This window comes from Cariama cristata, unplaced genomic scaffold (assembly GCF_000690535.1).
Source record: "Cariama cristata isolate BGI_N322 unplaced genomic scaffold, ASM69053v1 scaffold42801, whole genome shotgun sequence".
Lineage (NCBI taxonomy): Eukaryota > Metazoa > Chordata > Aves > Cariamiformes > Cariamidae > Cariama > Cariama cristata.
The window spans coordinates 527-20103 of NW_009599478.1; the positions used below are offsets into that span (position 1 = coordinate 527).

The 19577-nt window shown below is 48.5% G+C and overlaps 2 protein-coding genes across 2 annotated transcripts; one reads left to right on the top strand and one right to left on the bottom strand.

Annotated features, from left to right (window-relative positions):
• Positions 1–922: 922 nt before the first annotated feature.
• NOXA1 (NADPH oxidase activator 1) lies at positions 923–14852 on the top strand (the record flags this gene model as incomplete). Its single annotated transcript, XM_009709685.1, has 14 exons — positions 923–1005; positions 2593–2701; positions 4872–5006; positions 6005–6112; positions 6848–6907; positions 7471–7508; positions 8232–8373; positions 9918–9971; positions 11165–11237; positions 11433–11491; positions 13327–13496; positions 14213–14318; positions 14406–14553; positions 14758–14852. Coding segments are annotated over 14 exons (1380 nt in total), but the record flags the coding sequence as incomplete, so codon positions are not given.
• A 1487-nt stretch (positions 14853–16339) lies between these two features.
• ENTPD8 (ectonucleoside triphosphate diphosphohydrolase 8) lies at positions 16340–19523 on the bottom strand. Its single transcript, XM_009709686.1, has 5 exons — positions 19125–19523; positions 18029–18292; positions 17516–17626; positions 17243–17377; positions 16340–16603 (listed from the first exon to the last, which is right to left on the bottom strand). The coding sequence occupies exons 1-5, from the start codon at positions 19521–19523 to the stop codon at positions 16412–16414; spliced, it is 1101 nt and encodes a 366-aa protein (XP_009707988.1). The 3' UTR covers positions 16340–16411.
• Positions 19524–19577: the final 54 nt, after the last annotated feature.

Genomic DNA, 19577 nt, shown 5'->3' on the forward strand with positions numbered 1-19577 from the left:
CAATGGTGCCCAAAAGAGACTTTTTAGCCCCAATAAATGGGCACCGACTGGGAAGAAGCTCGACAATACTTCCGCATGGGTCAACAGTGTTTGTTTTTTTGGGTATTTTATAGCACAGTAAAGCAGACTGTTAAAGCAAGGTGTGCTGTCAGAGTCACAGGAGAAGCCAGCTGCCACCTTGCCAAGAGGCACAGTTGCTCCCTGACCTCCTGCAACAGATTTTCACCCCTGCAATGCTATCCCTGTCTAGGCAGTACTAGGGAAGTCCAGGGTATCAGGCTTGATTTGTTATCTACCTACCATCTCCTTGCAATAAGTGAAGGAGCACACCTCCTAGCTTTCTCAGAAAGACATTAAGACAGTTTTCCCAGCAGAGTGTTACTTTGAACCATCAGCCACAAGCTGCTACCAGCTTTGCTAATACTTGCCTGTATTTAGCTGCAAAAATGGGACCAAAAATACTGACTCATAGGTGCATTGTGTGAAGCTCTTCAGCTTTCTTCCTTGCACCCTTTCACCTACTTGTCGCCATAGGCTGCTTCAAACAACCTTCCCCAGCCTGGCCAGTCCTGCTGCTCCCACTGTCAGGGCAAACTCTGCTGCAGGCAAAACAGTTTTCCCATTACAAGATACGAGATGGCAAACATAGCTCGTTTATGTCCAGTCCATTTTACCAAGGAAGAATAAAAAACTGAAGTTCAGCTCATACATAGTCAAGACCTGAAAGATGACTTGGAGCTATCTCCAGCCTCGATTGCAGCCCTGTGCTTGTCAGTCCAGACGAGCTGGTCACGAGCCCAGGGATGGCTTCTGTGCCCAGTTCAAGTGTCATTTGGAGATGGGTGTCTGGGTGCATATACCCACATATCAACAGGAGAGATCCTAACTGATCCTTGGTATGTGTCTGTGTTTTTCTCCTTAGGCATTCGATAAAACCGTTTCAAAAGACAGCTCCCTAGCTGTTGGCTTCTTTCAGAGAGGATTTGTCCATCTGCAACTGGAAATGTGAGGCACATGTCCATTTCAGTCTGTGGTTTCCTCCTTTTAGTCATACTTTATTCCTAAACCTAAATGATTCTATGATTCTAAAATTCACTTCTTGCAATCTTAAACAGTTAATAAGGTCCAGTTTAGCCTTGCAAACCACATCACAGGTCTTGTCTCTGATAAGGCTGAGAAGATATGAGCTGTACAACTCTGGGGCCCTGGGTGGGGCCAATAGATGATATTACTGTCCCACACACACAGAGAAAGAAGCTGCTCCTGTGTGGGGGGCTACCAGAAGGTTACGTTGGCATTCACATTTTCTTTGGCAATGAAAAAATATAATTGCGCTGCTTGGTGTATCTTCACATGGTACACGTGAGTCTGGCCTTCCTAAAAATACCATCTGCCCATAGTATCAGAGTCTCACTCTTGGCTGACAGCAGATTTTGTGGCCCTGATCTCAGTCTCACTGATTTAATGTTGGGATTGCCCCGCTAGTGTCATGGGATTGATTACTCATTGTTTCCACAGTTAAATCACAGTGACATCCTGCTCAGGGAGGTTGGTGGAAGATTTTACAGATCCCTTCTTACCTTTAAAAGTTCAGTTATTCTCTTTCCTGTTATTTCCCCCCATGTTTTCCAGACTTTAATTTCCACAAAATGACTATTCCTGGGAGTTAAAGTGTGTAGTTCTGCACTCACAGCTAGCCCATTGAGCAGCTACACGCTCTGTGCCTGTGCCAGCAGAGCTGCAGTCAGGCATGGAGGAGCCCCAGCCAGCACACTGGAGCTGCTCCATTCTGCTCCCAGCACTGTGCTGCAGCTGGCAGAAGCAGAGCAAGCCCGCCCTGAGCACACAGGCTGTGCAGGTCAAGGGCAGCACAGCCAGCAGACCTGCCTCCTGCCCAAGGAGGTGATGGCCACCAGCACTCCATGGCTCCTTCCCTCATCGGATGCTGCTCCCACCCACATCCACTTGGACACCTTCTCTTGGCCATGCTCGCTGGCTCTTGGTCGGGTGACCGCTGCACAGCCCTTCCTGCACCCTTTCTTTCACCACATGCAGTCTCAGTGGAAACCCATTTTGATTTCAGTTGCATAGCTGGTGTAAATTCAGACTAATTCCCTAATTCAGACTAATTTAGAGTTTCTCTAAATTTCTGCTTGCAATGCTCTGGCCATGCATGTACACTCACTGCTCACCATCAGCAGGTGTTTCCCAGCCCTCGCTTCTCCCCTGAGACAAGCCTGCCAGCAGCAAGCTGGGCAAGGAGCTCACAGCATTTGCTAATCTTTATTCTTTACATTTTCTCCTTCTTGGAATTGCGACTATTTCAGGTATCAAAACGTACTGTTTATCCCAGACAGTAAAACAGTGTAGATAATCCCAGAGGAGAGACACACCATGTTCATTTTGTGCTAACAACCAACAAGGAGAGGACAGGGAATTTTCTGTGGTCACAAGATGACACATGTCTCTGGTGCAGCTCTCCTCATCCAGGCTACAGAAAAAAATACATGTTTCTTGCTAGCTTGATTTTTGAACTTCTTAGAGTCTTCAGTTTCTTTAGTCTCAGTTTCTTCTGTCATCTCTGCACTGTAGGTACGAAGAAGCTCTCTCTGACTATCATATGGCCTTCAGTCATCTAAGAAAAAATCCCTTCATTGATTACAAGCAGCTGGGGCTGAGGCACATACTCTGTGCATGGGAGGTAAGAGTCAACCTGTCTCAACAGTCCTTCCCCTCCAGGTATATTCATCAGGTCTTCAGCAGTAGGCATTAGAAACCCAAGAGCTTTTCAAGACAGTACATTAGAACAGTAAAAAATTTCTGCTTGCATTTTTTAAGGAACTTAATCATAAAAGTCATAAAGCAATGTCATCTCTGAAGACTAGCAAATCACAACAGTTTGAAAAGTAAAATTGTTCAGAGCAGACGCACAGGAATTTGTATATTGGGTTTTTTTAACTTATCTATGCATGTAATATTTACACTTAGATGCATGTAAATATGCTTGTAAGTTTTGTGAACTCCTCAGCTCTAAAAGCTGAAATAGGTTGAATTGTAGACAGATGGAACAAAATTGGTCCATAAAGAACGCTCTAAGAAACTTTTGTGCATGAAAGCCTGTCTTTCCAACTGCAGCAACTGCTCTTAACATTACCTCTGTGTCTAAACTTCCACACTGGGCTGCAAGCTGTGTTTTGCTTCTTTAACACTTCACTCTGCAGATCTTACTGTTACGTGCAGTCAACCTGTTCAAAAAAGATCTAAGTCTGAATTGATTGTAAATATTTGGAATGTAAAAGACTCCTGGAAACTGTACTTTACTGCAAGGGTTCATTTTGTCTTCTGTTCTGAGTCCACACACAAGACTGAAAAGCAGATACAGGAAAGAGTATTTAATTATTTACTTCCACAAGAGCGAGGAGTCATTGTGTAGCTCAAGTCAAGCATGTCCAGAAACCCATCATTCTCAGTCAATCAAACCCATCAGTCTCACTCAATTTTCATGCACCTTATACCTGGCAGGAAGAAGCTATCCTTGGCATCTGTGGTATTACCCAAACCTCATTGTTTTTAACCGTTTCAGTGCCATGGCAATGCCTTCTCTGAGCTCACACACACTTAGAAACAATAAGTTCCCTTCACAAGGGAGTGCACCAAGGCAATCTGGAGGGGGCTGCTACCCTTTCTAGTGTGAACACAGAATCCCTCACTCCACATGCTCTAGGACATGTGCTCTCGCTCTGCTGGCACGCCAGACTCAGTATCTGCATCCTGATTTGACTGTATCTTGCTCTTACATCCTCCTGGACCTTTTTTTTCAAAATACACAAACATAATCCTGCAGAACTGCACCATCAGCTTTCTCCATGCATGGCCTTTCACATGCTGCATCTGATCTTCTCTAGGGAGATAATGCTGTATGGTTTGAAAAATCCAGAAGTATTCACCTCTTGCAAGGCTGTAGCAATTCTGAGCTGAGTGTGAGCTGCTGCCTTGCCTCTCCAAGAGACAGCATCTCTGCAGTTCCTGTAAACGTTCAGGATTGCCATTCCCCACCCCATCCCAAACAGCAGTGTTCTACTGGCATGACTAAGGAGTAAACGAAAAGCATCCTATTAGCTGCACCTCTGTCCTAAGCAGTGCTTGCATCCAGATAGCACAAAGCAATTTACAAGCTGATAACCCTATCATATAAGATAGCAAGGTATCTAACAGCAAGTCTCTTAGGCCACACTTCTGCCTTGTAGGTCAGCAGCTTTTCCATACACTGACTGTTGGCCAGTAACAAGAAGAGATCTCCCACTCTTAATTCAGCATATAGATCAAGGCTTCCCAACACCCAGCCTGCAATACTCCCACACTTTGCCACTTCACCACTGAACATACTTACATGCTGCTAAAGGGTAGCAAGCTACAGCTGACAATTTGCACATTCACAGCCCACTACAACGTGAAAAAGTTTCAGTTAAGTTATCTTGCAGTGAAAGGGAGTCAGAATTACCCTGCACAGCAAAAAATATTACCTAATTGCATGCAGAAAGAAACCCAAGAAAATTCTGACCTTTCAGATGCAGGAAGGATAAGATGAAAACTTGTGTGGTACTGGAGTCTTCATCTCATGTTCCCCTTGCCTTGAACAGAGCTAGCCTGGAGGTACAGCTTTTATCTCTTTCCACTCTGATTATGAAGTTTTTTCAGCTATGCTGCTCAGAGTGCCTTCCCTGTGGCCAGTGGGGAGTAGATTGGTGCTACTGTTGTATCTGTGGTGTTTCAGTGCCTGGTTCCTGTTTCTTAGCTGAGTTCAGTAAGTCTTATTGGGTGTCTGCTTGGTCTCAGCTCTCTGAGTACTGCTCCCTCCTTGCCCACTCCAGGTGCTGTACAGCACTGCAGCAGCGCAGTGCCGGTTGCAGCAGTGGCAGGAGGCCAGAGTCACCCTAGATAAGGCTGTTGTATGGAGACCTGAAGGAAGAACAGCAATCCTGGACCTGGCCCTTGAGCGGGTGCAGGTAAGACAACCTCTGTGAGTTCCTAGGAACCTGCTTGGTCACCTGATAACAGAGTCTAAGCCATTTTCATGTGATGTTCTACCAAACTGGTGCTTTAGCTAATCAAGTAACTCCATCACCCCCAGGTGCTTCATAGCACAGAAATACCATGGTGGAGAATTATGGGATAATGTCTCAGGTTGAGGAGGTTGCTTTCTAGTCCCTGCTGTTCAGGAGCTTAGCTTTGTTCGTACTTGTACTGTAAAGCAAGTTGCCTTATGCAGTGTTTAAGTGCAGAACCCCTACAAGTGCAGATTTGGAGGGTCTCCCTTTTCATGACACTGGCTGACTTTTTGAGTCCCTTTGGCCTCAGTAACAATTGGTGGCAGCTCAGATATTAACGACAACCACATTTAGAGCTTAAGTAGAGTGTAAAAGTGTTTCCAGGGTTGGTTCTAAATAATAGTTTCCTGTTAGACTCTTATGATCAGGAAAAATATGTAGATCTCTGATTTACTCTTCCTAGAGGATTCATTATTTTGCTACCTCCATACTTCCTTATCTTATTTGTATCATGTCTAAGAGATGATCACCTTTTTTTATTCTGATTATCTCTTCTAGCATCATGTTTGTGCTTTATATTAGTGTTTTTTTAATATTTGCTATTAGCATGCTACTCAGTGGTTGAACAGAGGAGAAGAAAATAACATTTGAACTCAAATAGAAAAACTGCCTAGATTTGTTTAATAAACCCTACTGTACTGCCCTCCCTTCCCGCCCATCCCATGTCAACAGAGTCAGCCTTTGACTCAACACTGGGTAGTGGCTGCTGAGCTCTTAGTTTGCATATGCTTGTTAAACCTGAGTGACCTTTTTCAAGTTCACAGACATAATTTTTGCCCCATTGTCTTCCTGGAGCTGATCTTGCACACATAGGGAAGCTGTATTTGTTTTTCACTGCTGTTAGTTTCATTTAATATTAGTTGATGGCTTTGCCTTCTCTGCTTTCCCTTCCCTAGGACCATCTGTTTTTAGAGCCCATGCAGGTTCCTCTTGGGGAATTTTTCAGACCACGAAAGAAGGAAGTTGAACAGCTGGATTCAAAAGATTTCCTGGGTAAACCCAAGGTAACAGGCATGTAATTGTTAAGATTAACAGCAAGCAGATTAAAATCCCACCTTCTGACATCTCCAGAGACCATTCCTGTTGGCCACTGCACTGATCACGGCGGTGATGGAGACCCAAGAGCAGGATTGTCAGGGCTTGCAGCCAGTCAAGGCATCTGGGATGTAGAAGCCAAAATTTGTTAGAATTGCCACCTCTTCTATCAAAAATGCACTTTGGCACTAAAAAACCTTCCCAATCTTGGTAACTTTAAACTCTGAAAAAGCTGAGCAAGTACTTACGGAACCCTGTGGTTGTCCTTTTGCTGACAATGACATTTTCAAGAGGAGCACATTCTTCCAGCGTGCTCTTACTCCCTGCTTCATTCCCAGTGGGACAGGCAGGCACTTGGGAGACAAATGCTTTGTCACATCGGTTAACATAAGTCAGCAGAGAATTTCTCTCATCCGTTCTGTGACCAGTGCAGTCAGCAGAAGTGCTGCAGGCCAGAGACCTCCAACATGAATAAAGGAAAAGGAAAGTAATTCATTAATGTATTTTTAAAGAAACCTTGGAAAGACTAAAAAAAACAGAGGAATGAACAGTTGAAGCTGTTTTGAAAATCCAGCTCTGCTTTTTCCACTATGTGCATGGCTCTACTTTATGCCTGACCTTAGAATGTCAGAAGATAACCGTGCAATAAGTTTGAGAGTCTCTTCATCCAGCCTGGATTCAGTCATTGCTTTGTCCTCCAACAGGTGATCTCGTCCATCATTCCCAACGATGAGTACATTGGCTTTGAGCCTCTCAGGCCTCAGGTGAGCAAGCCATAGCTGTGAAAGAAGGAATGGGGCTGTCACGGAGCTCCAGGTAGGGCCTCAGATCCTAACGCCATCAGGGTAAGAACATACTGCTGGAAAAAACAGTGCAATATCAGACTAGATCCAAGAGGCTGTTCAAAGCCAGATGGTGAGCTTCAGCATTGGCTGGAAGAGACTCCAACCCTTTGAAGATGCATTTTTGTCTCTTTATCATGTCAAAACAGCAGTGGAGACTTTGCTCAACATGTGTTTGCCCCGCACTTTAGTAAATTTGTCAGCTGCCTTGAAATGTAATATAAGTTTCTTAGAACCAAGGGTAGGGAAAAAGATTTTGTAACTCACCTCATGATGGAATAGAGAGGGAAGGGAAGAAGTAGAAGGTACATCCTGGTAAGGACATCCTGGAGCAGCAGACTTCTATCTGGGTGCTGTGGTGTGACAAATGTGATCAAAAGTAAAGACAAAATACCACAGTGTAGTATTTAGTGGGACAGTAAATAAGGTGGCATTGTTGCTGTATAAGGTACTGTTATAAATAGATGCTGTTGTTCCTCCCACAGAAACACGGCTTTTATGAACCCAGTGTTGGTACTCTGCGGTAAGTGTTCAGTTCCACCTTGGTCTAACTCTTCTCTCACTATTTCTGTTCAGAAGGTCATGTTTTGTTCTCTGATGTCTTTGTCTGAAGATTCTGTGGGATCCACACCTGCGTCTCACCAAGGGTAGAGTAAATGACAAACATACAAAGGCTTGTGTGGCTACAAAAGACACTGCAGTTCAGTGGGATCTCTCATGCAAGAATCTCAGGGCAGTTTGCAGGAGTTGATTCAATAGTCTTGGGAGACAGGCATGGATTATGCCATGGCTGGGGAATGGAAGCAGAGAGAGGTTGTGGGACCTGCCCAGGTCTGTGGCAGAGGATGCTCAGCTGTCCCGTCCTAGTTCCCAGGACAAGGCTTCCAAATACTGGCTCCCAGCCCTGCTGTACTGAGCCAATATCAACCTTGGTTCAAAAAACACAAAAGTCATTTGTTTTGGTGATATTGTACCAGCAGTACTTCAGGGCTGAGTTTAATAATTGTTTTGATCTGGAGAATGTTTATCAGTATAATGAAAATGGGGCAGTTGCGTTTGGGAAATCAGTGTTTTCCAAGCTCCTTTTGTTCCCAGTTGGACCAAAAAGGAGCAATGGAAATCATCATTTCCCAACACCTGAAAGTTTTGGCACCTGCCAATTTGGATCAGTGCAGTGTTCTGGATCAAAGCCATCCAGCACCAGAACTCCAGGGTTAGTAAAGGTGCTGTCATTTTTTCTTTCCAGGGACAGCGAGTCAGGCTACTATCGAGTTTTGTCCCATTATAACCCTGAGGACTCGGAGAAGTTGGCAGTGAAAGCCAGCAGTTTGGTCTTTGTGCTGGCGAGAGGAGCAGATGGTTGGGCTACAGCCATACACGATGGACAGGTAAGGAAAATGGGTGGGATTTCCAACCCATCCCCACCAGCAGAGACCGCAGCCCTGCCTGTGAACAGGAACTTGCTGCAGTCCTCTGAGCACATTCCTTGGGGACCCACCTGTAGCACTGCAGAGCAGAGGATGAGTTCAGGAGCTCATTTCCACAGAGCAGTTGCTAACCATGTGCTCTGACACTTGGCTCCTACCAGCTTCTGCCATTCACCTCTGTAGCTCCACATGCGCATCTTTTTGGGCACTTGTGCTCTCCACCATACAGGATCCTATTGTGGAATCATGTAAGATAACAGACCTCACGGAGGACCACCATTTAGAGCAGTATTTGTCACCTGAGAGCTCTAATGGAGCCAAGGAGACTGGTCGGTCCTTACCTGGTGTGTAGTGCCCCTGTTAAATTAACTTTGCGAAGGTTTTGGGAGGGTTTCATCTGTGTAGGCGGGTTTTATAAAGGGCTCTGGAGAAGACCTAAGGAATTAAAGTCCGGCAAATCTGACGTCTTTCTGCAGACTAGGGAACTATAGTGTAAACAGATTGAATAGAAGCAGATAAATATGACAACATGGAAAATCTTGTTGACAGAAGCCATTTCTCACATGTCTATGTAAGTTCTTTGAAAGAGCCAGTGTATACCTGGATTAGGTTGAGCCAGTGAATGTAGTATCTGTCTATATTTCCAAAAAAATTCAAAAGATTCTTCACAAGACCACTAAAAAAACAGTCAGCTGTTTGAGCAGGAGAGGCTGTGCTCTGAGGACTGATAGCAGGTTAAAATATAGAAATAAAGGGTGGACATAAATGAACAGGTTTTTCTTTCTTTTTTTTAAAGAAAGGATGTCCCCACAGAGAATCTGCTGTGACCTAAGCATTTAGCATATTCATACATTATATACTAATAGGGAGAGTGATATAGTGCTTCTTAAGGGGTCCATGTTCCGTGACAGACAGTCAAACCATTCAGCATAACCTGAAGTATCTGAAGCTGACAATGAACAGTTACAGAAGTATTTGAATGTGCTGGTTGACTACTCAGTGAAGTGTTACATGAAATTCAAAGTCAAAAAAAGTAAAATAATAGACACTGAAGGAAAAAAAAGCATAATTACTCACAGTGATCAGTTGAAATTAATAGCTCTCTAGCAGTGATTGTCAGAAAACAGAAATGCTGCTGGACTGGTATCCCTCAGTAACTTTGCTGCTCTCTGCCTAAGCATCGGTTTTAGCAGCAGGGTATTGGGCTTGGTGGGTGTTTGGTCTGTTACATTGCAACCGCTCAATTAGCAGTACTGCTTTCAGCAGAAAAAGTTGCAAAAGGACCATTGGATTTTTTTCAGAAATTTCTGAGCACAAGCCACCTGAGCTACTGTATGCGACCCTGGGCCCCCCGTGGGCACATTCGTGTCGCAGTAGTATGAGCAGGCAGTGGTGGTTGGCAAGGGCAGAAGTGGGGCTAACAGAAGATGGGGCTGGGTAAGCTGGGGCTGTGTCTGCCACAGCAGCAGCTCCTGTCTCACCCTGCTCTGCTTTGTGTCCTGCAGAAGCTGCGCATACCAAGCTCTCTCCTGGAGCCTGCCTCAAAGATGGATAAATGGGTGAGCTGACAACCTTGCAACTAGGGGTGAGGAAGGGACCAAGAGATACATTTGGGACACTTATTTGTAAGATTATCACAGAACAGGACAACTGTGTAAGAGAAACATAGAGTATGAAACACTGAGACGTCTCGACTGAAGACCAAGTGCTCCTGAACAGGAACAACAGAAGAGTTAAGAGCAGGAAAAATCCTTATTTTTTTTGTATACATCAGATCTCTTTACAGCAAAATCTGGGGACTTGGACATACAGCCAAGGCACAGTGGCTTGCATCATAAGCAGATCTAGGTGTTGTTCTCTCTTATCTGCTGTGGGCTGATGGAGCACACAGAGATCAGCACCTGCCATGGCTCTCCTGACCCACTGTAATTTGTTGAGGCACTGGAACACAACGATGAGTTTGAGGGCTTGAGGCAGATGTTCATCCAGCCTGCTCCTGTGATGTCTACAGCCAGTAGATGTAGCACAGAAGCGTGGGAGGAGTGCTCACATGTTCTAGTTCACCAGCAGAGTGAGAGCAGGTTAATCTCCTGCAGTGGCACAGTAATATCTTAAACAGGCACTGCTTTTTGCCTTGAGGCCATGTGCCTAAGCCCTAAACCCTCACCTTTGACTTACGAAAAATTCATTCATCTCCCATCTCCACCACAGGCATATTCACACATGATTCAAATCATTTTCTCTTTGAACCCAGTGTGGAAAGGTGCAACTCGGACCCCTATTGCCTGTGAGAGATTTTTGAAGCACGTTGTTGTTATGATGTTGCTATGATTTTATTTTTTTTTTCCCCTCCAAACAAATCCCTGGCCATAGCACATGCTTGGGTATTTGCTCCATGGATGTCTCACTGTGAACCAGCCCAAGTTCCCGGGTGAGCTGGCAGATGCTGGGGAGAGCTCTCAGCACAGTGCAAGCAGCCTCCCTCTGCTCCAGCACCAACCCAGCAAGGGCCAGGAGGCCAAGGAAGTGTTCCACCAAACCTCTCACCACCCCTGCTACCCACAAGAACTGCAGAGACCATTAAGAACTCAAGTGTTCCACCTCATCCAGCCCATTTAATGAACTGGTCTCCCTGGGTCTCTGGGGTTACACCCAGAAATTTATAACTGGCTGCAGGCTCTGTCTTGCATACCAACCTTGCCCAGTCTCTGGTGTCTTCTTCTCACTCCTTTCTGATGATGTTCTGTTGCAGAAGATCAGCAATGGGATTCCCCTCCCTCCTGCCCAGGTGCCTCCCAGCCGACTCCATGTGAAGCAGAAGCCAGGTAGTCCCCTGGGTCAGGGACCTCAGTGGGTGTTAGGTGAAGCTGTTCCCAAACCCTCCTGCTTTAGGGGTGCATGGGGAGCCTGGTTGCCCACTGCAGCCATGGCTGCCCGTGTTGCTGGAGGGTTGCAGAAGAGCTGCTGGAGGCCTGTGCTGACTGCAGGCACTGTTCCTCTGCTCTTGTTTTGTTCTGCAGAATCTCCTGAGGGAGAAAATGCCTCTGCAAATGATGCCAGTGCCCAAATGGACTTCAAGGTAAGGTGTTTCACAAGCTGAAGCTGGCACAGCCTCAAGAGATCATGGCTATGAAAAGTGCAAGATTCCTAGTCAGATCCTCCAAAATTCCTGGGCTGCCCCAAAATCACTGGAAAAAATTCTTCCTCTGACCATTTTCCCATTCCAAAGAGAAGCTCCCATCTGGTTTTATCTCCACTGCTCCCAAGTTTGTGACTGTACCATTTTGTGAGGCAGCCCAAGGTTGAGGCTTACCGGCACAGTGCCCTTTTGCTGCCCTCCAAGGAGCTAAGAGCCCCAGACACAGCAACGCTCTCAGGCATGCACTTTACAGCCCATTTTGCAAGAGAGTACTGACTTTGAACTACCCACGGTCCCTTCCCCTCTCCTGTGTGGCATTTTTTGTACCTGTCAGTCAGGGTACCACAATTCATTCATATTTGTGGTGTTCTGGGGTGCTGTCCTGTGATGCACCTCCACATCATTACCAACTGCTGTGTGTGATGGCACTGGAATCACTTCTGTGTCCACTTGAGGACAGCACCTCTCTGGCAGTGCCAGCTGCAGATCAGCTCTGCTGACTTTGTCTTTGCCGCCCCTCTTTGAAGGAACTTTGGAGTAATTTTTTGTCATCTGTATTCCAGACAGAAGGCAGCAGAACATGGGCCCTTGGCTGCACCTCTCCAGCTGACTGAAGGAGTAGGGGCCCTGCTCATATAAGTTTGGGGTTGGGAGGTACCTCTGCAATCAGACCTGGAAACAGGCTTCCTGGGTCATGGGAGGAACATTTGATACCAGGCTTTGAATCCATAATTCCCCCTCTGAAATTCAGATCTGCATTTTGATGCTGTGCTACTGTTACATGGTAGCACTGAGACAAGGGGTTGTGTCGTCACAGAATCATAGAATGGTTTGGTTGGAAAGGACCTTAAAGATCATCTTGTTCCAACCCCACTGCCATGGGCAGGGACACCTTCCACCAGACCAGGTTGCTCAAAGCCCCGTACAACCTGGCCTTGAACACTTTCAGGGCATCCACAACTTCTCTGGGCAACCTGTGCCACTGCCTCACCAGGCTCATGATGAAGAATTTCTTCCTTACATCTAATCTAACTCTTCCCTCTTCCAGTTTAAAGCCTTTGCCCCTTGTCCTACCACTCCAGACCCTTGTAAAAAGACCCTCTCCAGCTTTCTTGTCGGCCCCTTTAGGTACTGGAAGGCTGCTCTAAGGTCTCCCCGGAGCCTTCTCTTCTCCAGGCTGAACAACCCCAACTCTCTCAGCCTGTCCTCACAGCAGAGGGGCTCCAGCCCTCGGATCATCTTTGTGGCCTCCTCTGGACTCGCTTCAATGGGTCCATGTCCTTGTGCTGAGGACCCCAGAGCTGAAGGCAGTACTGCAGGGGGGTCTCACCAGAGCGGAGCAGAGGGGCAGAATCCCCTCCCTCGACCTGCTGGTCATGCTGCTTGTGATGCAGCCCAGGACACGGTTGGCTTTCTGGGCTGCAGGTGCACATTGCCAGGTCATGTTGAGCTTCTCATCAACCAGCACCCCCAAGTCCTTCTCTTCAGGGCTGCTCTCGATCCATTCCCTGCACAGCCTGTATTTGTGCTTGGGTTTGCCCTGACCCAGGTGCAGAACCTTGCATTTGGCCTTGTTGGACTTCATGAGATTCACATGGGCCCACCTCTTAAGCCTGTCCAGGTCCCTCTGGATGGCATCCCTTCCCTCCAGCATGTCAACCGCACCACACAGCTTGGCGTTGTCAGCAAACTTGCTGAGGGTGTACTCAATCCCACTGTGCAGGTGTCTATAATCTGAATAACCAGACTGTCCACCGTCCCACATCTCTCAGCAGATCCCACCGACCAGCAGAGGAGCTTCATCCAGTACAGACAGACCTGTTGTGCTGAGAGCGTGTTGCGAGTGCACCGTGGTGGTGAGGGCAGGCGAGGTGCCGACTCTGCCGGACCTGAGGTGTCTGCTGAGGGAGCGATTTGGCCAGCAAGCAGAGCGAGGGAAGCTGAGGTACGTTGCAGCACAGCCGGGTGGTCCGGTGTTCTTGGTGTGTGCTTGTGTGTGATGGGGAGGCAGCAGCCATTTCCCTGAGGACACAGGCATCCAGCTGTGTCTGCTCTCCTGGGAGCATTTAAGAAGTGGGGTCAAAGCACTCTAGCAGAGATTCAGCAAAGATGTGAGTGCACAGCCTTCCTTGCAGGGCTAACTTTACCATGGCTTTTGATTTAGAGAACAGTGTGTGCTCCATGGGCTTTGGAGGCCCAAAGGATCTTTCCCAGGAAACTGTACCATGGTCAAGAAATGGGGAAACAGAAGGAAAAACTCTCTGCAGATGCAGCTGCTCTATATTGGGTTTTCTCCCGCTCGACTCAGCCTTTGGGATACACTAGGGTCAATACTGAGCAATTTGGGAGTCAGGTGTAAGTGTGCATTGGTCTTGGGGTAAGGTCTCCCTGACACCCCTGCAGACACACAGTCAGTGTAGTCAGGAGAGTTTAGGATCTTCCCTTCCAGTAAGTGTGTGAGGAGGTGACAGTGTCACTCCCCGACCATGCCGTTTCTGCCCACTGAGCATGCAGGGTGGCCCCTTGTCACTATGCAAGGTGACAAGCTCAGAGCTGGCTTACAAAGGAGACTTTGAAGACTGAAGATGGTAGAGGACTAGGCTTGCCTCAAAGTTTGGCTTTAAGTGAGATGATTCAAGCCATGTTAATGAACCCTTGCAGCTACAGGCATTCGGATGGCAAAGAGCTGGGTGCGGTTTCGGGAGAGGAAGATCTAGGGAAGATGTGGCAGCAGCTGACAGATGGCAGGCTGACACTCTGCTGCCAGGTACGTGGGCTGTGACAAGCTTCTCGGCTGTGCTGGACTCAAATCTTTGCTTTGCCTTGCAACCTCCATGCTGACTTTCTACTGTAGGACTCAGACTCCCACTCAAGCAGACCCGTCCTCTACCAGATGCTGGCTCAGCACTCTTACCTTGCGCAGGGACCGGGGGACCTGGAATTCAGCAAGGGAGATATACTGGATATTCTCTCTGAAGGTAGCTCTCCAGTTCTGTCTGCAGGCTTGTACTGGGGCAGGGTTTTGGGGTCTGCTGCAGGGGGGAACTGGGGAATAGATGGCCTCTCCAGTGCTTTCTCAGGCTCATACTCTCAGGAGGTATGGGCTTCCACTGGGTTTTGCCCAGAGTTAAATTCCAGCCATGAAAACTCTTGCTAACTCCACTCATATGGGCCAAGGCTCATCCTACTCCTTTATGTTTTCCCAGTGAACGAGGACTGGCTTGAAGGACACTGCAATGGCAAGACTGGCATCTTCCCCAAATGCTTTGCAGCCCAGACCAATTGTGGTGCTGCCTTATAGCAAACAGGACCCTTTTCCTGCCCAACTGCACTGTCTCCCAGGGTTGGGAGACACCAGTCCCAGCTTATTTGGGCCACAGCCAGCACAGCCAGGAGCTCTCCTGAACCTGGACAAGAGATGTCCCCCACTCACAGATCCCATGGGGTCAGTTCCAGCAGTCCGACAGCATTTTCTACAGCCTATTGCCAGACCTGGCAATTTTACCTCTGTGCTTATACTGCCAAAGACATGGTTGTGCAGGGCAGAGAGAAGAGCAGGGACCTGGTGTTTGGCTATGGGCTATGTGGCAGCTCAGACCACAGGGGCTCAGACCGCTGGGTGGGAAGAGATTCCTCTGGATGGAGGTCTTCATCCCCTCTCCCTTGTTGCTCAAGTTTAGGCTGGGAAGGCTGAGCCTCACTTTAATGAAGCCAAGGATAGCTGTCTGTGAGCAGGAGGCAGAGCCCAGTTCCCCAGGCCCTTGGGCCATGTATCTTTATCTCCACGAGATAGAGATGCTGCTCTTTGGCAAGGCCTCTGTAACCAGTTTGCAGGGGGGTAGATGGGATAACACCTTGGCTTAGGACCACCATGTATCATCTTCCACAGCAAATACCCCATGGATCTGCCAGAGCCAAAGGGCTCTGAGCATTCCTCAGCCCACGTCCCTTTGGTTCTTTTCTTAAGCCCTTAAGTCCTGCCTGGATGTTACTGCTTCATGCTGTGTGGGCAGGGGTCTTGGAGGACAGAGGAGGGGTAGTTGTGGAAACACCCCTGCTCAGACCAGTCCTGGAGGTGCCGGGAAGAGGGCTGACTGGGCAGCACGGTGCTGGGCTGGTGGCTGGAGCTGGAAGGACTGAAATGACTGTCCAGTTCCTGCAGCTGACCTGCGCTGGGCTCTGCTGATCTAAATAAAGCACTCAAGTGCCTGGAGCTGGAACCTGCTATGGGTTTGGTGTCTGACAAAGCTGGGCTATGTAACTTGAATATAAAATAAAACCTGAGCCAGAGTTGGCAGCTCTTAAACTAGCTTCTACTTTTTCTGCTGAGGTATGCCAGTAAATATTTTTAAAGACAGCTGAGAGTGTCTTTGGGAAGATATTCTGTCACATACTACAACAACCTTGCACATCTTGCACAGGGCAAGATACAGATAAGGTCACCCCTCCCCTCAGAATTTAGGTGGCTACCACTGCTCTCCATCACCAGTTGCCTCCCACGGCTGTTGGCAGAGCAGCCCAGCAGGACTGGAAGTGCCAGGGAAACTGTGCTAGGCTGGTTAGTGACTTTCGTATTTGAAAAACAAAACAGATTTTATTTCTAGTTTGAATTTATCTGGCTTCATCTAGCCACCAAGTCTCAGTCAGCTTTTGTCAGCCAGATTAAAGGAGTCTTTTCCTCTTGGAGGTACTTAGAGAGCTCAAGACACCTTTGACATCTCTACAGAGACGACCCAGTTAGACCTCCTGAGCAATGGAGATGGGTCTAATGCCCTCATTCTTCTCCCCCTTCCACCTTGTTTTGCACCACTTCTCTGCCTGGTTTAGTGGGCAGGATGCCTCTAGTCAGGAGGCTGGGAGCTACTTGGTTTTCCAGAAACACTGGAGGAAAATGGCCACCAGGCCTGCCGCTATGGCCAGCACAATGAAGGAGATGGCACCTGCCCACAGACTGGGCTGGTGCCCCTTGATGTGTTCCAGAGCCTTCGTGGGGATCATGTTGGTGTAATTCAGCATGAAGCCCAGCGTCCATCCAATGTCCGTGTTTGCTGCCTGAGGTGAGAGAGCAGAGGAGATCATCCACAGGTGATCTCGCAGGCACCGGTAGCTTCGATGCAAGGGACTGAAGGGCACCTCTCCCATGAGCTGCCCCAGCTGTGATTTCACAGGTGGACCTAACTGTGGTGAACCTGATCTTACCAGCACCAGTTGCACAGAGAGCTTTCCTGTCCCCCTTTCCCAAGGGCTAAAGGGCAGCTGAACGTGGATGACTGCTCTGGTCTAGATGAGCCTCTGTGACTTGCCCATGATTTTGGATCTGAGCTTTCCTCTTCCCTCATGATCCTTCACATTTGGTCATATTCTGGTTCAAATAAGTCATGGAGTCTCTGATGCTCAAGTCAATTCTGGCCAACATCAGAGACCAAAGTGGCCAAATCCTGCTCTGCACTTCTCTGACCTCCTTAAAATTAGCTGATGTTCACACCAGAGGAAGTGAGAAACAAGCTGGCATCAGAGGTTTTGGGGCAGGTAAGAAAGAGTGAAGCTGTGCTGGGATCACTGAGTAGCAGACGGGGGCAAATTTCTGGTTCAGGGGACTCAAGGGATGCTGCTCCTGAACATGTCTTCAGGCCAGGGCAAGAATGTGGCCGCAGCTGCCTGCCTGCTCCCACCACCCCACAGGGTGTTTACCTGCCGGCCGAAGTGGATGCTGCTCCACGTGTGCTCGTTGAACTTGTAGCCATCGAGCAGCAGCGTCAAGATGTAAATCGCCACGGGGCAGTAGGTGGGTAGGTACTCCTTCTCCTGCGGGAAGGTCTCCACCAGCTGTGGGGCCATCGGGGGACACAGTGCAACGAGGAATAAAACATGCTCAGAAACACAACCCAGGATGTGTGCTCCCTGAGCAGAGATTTGAGATAGGATAAGCACAGGGCTCTTTGCTGTCCTTCACAGGGCTCTCACCTCTGCCCAGTTCTTCTTGCAGAAGGTCTGGACTGTGGAGTTGACGTCGTTTAGAGACCGCTGGCCAGTCAGGTTCAGGAAGTGGAAGGTGTAGTAGAAACCAGCGAAGGCCTGGGGATAAGGTGAGATGGTAAAAGCTACATCTCCTTCCTCACCCAAAAAAAAAAGACCCAGGGGCCTCTGTTGCCTGGGGACAGAGTCCTATGTAATTCCCAGAGTTCTGCATCCAGCACCCACTTGATGGTCTACCAGAAAGTTTTGGAGCTGGTTGACAAGCCCTGGGGCTGCTACTTGCACTCTGAGCTAGCTCAGACTTGGGACAAGATCTTCCCGTTTCCATCAACAAGGGCTGGGACATCACAGGAGGCAAAAAACACCTCCGAGCATAAGAGAAGAAGTTTGCAGATGGGACCAGCTCTGGGGTCCCCTCTCTCCCACCCCACAACCTGTGGCAGAGGAGACTCCCACTCTCCATCCTCCCCCACCACAGCCACAGGGACAGAGGCTCCTTACAAAAAACTGTCCCCGCACAGGCGGCTGATAAACCCCGTTGAACCCGCATGTCCTGTTGGCCCCACAGCTGAAGTTGAAGAGTTTCTGGATGGCGATGCTGCACGCTCCTGGGTCCCCTGTCCCCATCACCGTGAGGACCTGTGCAGGGCTGGGTGTGCTCGGTGCACGGACACAGGGACTGTCATAGAGGTCTGCCGTGGTGATGTTCTCCTGGTATCCCTTGGGGTAGCAGGGGTGTGATATCTGCTGGGGAGACGGGCTGCCCTGGAGAGAGTGTGAGCCATTAGTGGGGCTTGGCGTGGCATGCCAGTGAGAACCTTCCCCACAGCTCATCCTGTGCTTAGACATTCCCAAAAAGCAGGATCTAGACCCTAGGGGGATTTGAGGAGAAGCAGGATCCATCCTTTGCATGATTAACCTGCCCACAGCTTTTGCCGGTCCTGCTGTCAGCCCCATCACTGAGCTGTGCTGGGGTGACGATGCCACTGCCAACCTGTGCCTCGCCGCAGGGATGGCAACCAGGTCCCGAGGGCAATGCGTGCTCTCTGCCTGCACGGAGAGCTTGTTGCTCTTGGCATTTGCTCTGTCCCCACTGCATCTTGCAATCCCTAACCCAGAAAGGACTGAAGATGCACCCTGCCTGCATGGTCCCCAAGCATCTCTGTCGCCCACAGTGCTGGGCTGTACGCTTTGTCCGAGGTGAGATGGGAGGACACTGCTTTAGTGGTGAAGCGGTGTGCAGGAGGTATGTTGGAAATCCTCTCTCTGGGCAGAAATTGAGGAAGGGCAAGCGAATGGAGACAGGGAAGAACGTAAGAATACAGCTGGGCTTGGGAAATGACGAAAAATGCCATTACATGTCAACATCTTGGGAGAAGGGAGCCCTGGCAGGGAACCACCACCACCACCTTCCACCCAAATGAGTGAATTTTTTGGTTCAGTAGATAAAAACTAAGCCTCTCCCAGGTTTTTTAATTTGTGAAAATTCCCAATTCCCTAACACTTTTTCCACAGGCATGCGCAAATTTTCTGGAAGAGATTTTTTGTGGCAATGGGAAATGGATGAGCAGATCCAGGTGACCAGTGGCTGCAGTACCTGGTGCAGAGCTGCCAGCAGCATCTTCAAGGCCTGCGTCTGCCCATAGCAGAGGTAGCTGTGGGTGTAGAGCGAGTAGTTGGTGCCGTACAACCTAAAGAAGACTGAGGTGTTCTTGTCCTCAATGGTGACTCCAGGCTGGAAGGTTATTTGTGTTGAGGCACCTCCAAGGTCCAGAGCTCCGAGAACCTTGGTGTTCTGTGGATGTTCCCATTTCTCTGCAAAGGAAAACTGGCCCAATAAGACAGCAAGTGTTAGTCTGAACTGGAGGGAGTCACAGTCCCTGTCCCTTCCCTCAAAGTTTTGTGGGCTTAGAACCCCCTGAAGGACCTTCCACGTCCTGTTTGCCTGTTTAACCCCTTCCTGCCTATGTCCTCCTCGACCCACATAGACCTCCATGTAGCACTGAGGTCCGGCCCCTTAGTTGCTGCACATCAGCTGGGATCCAGAGAC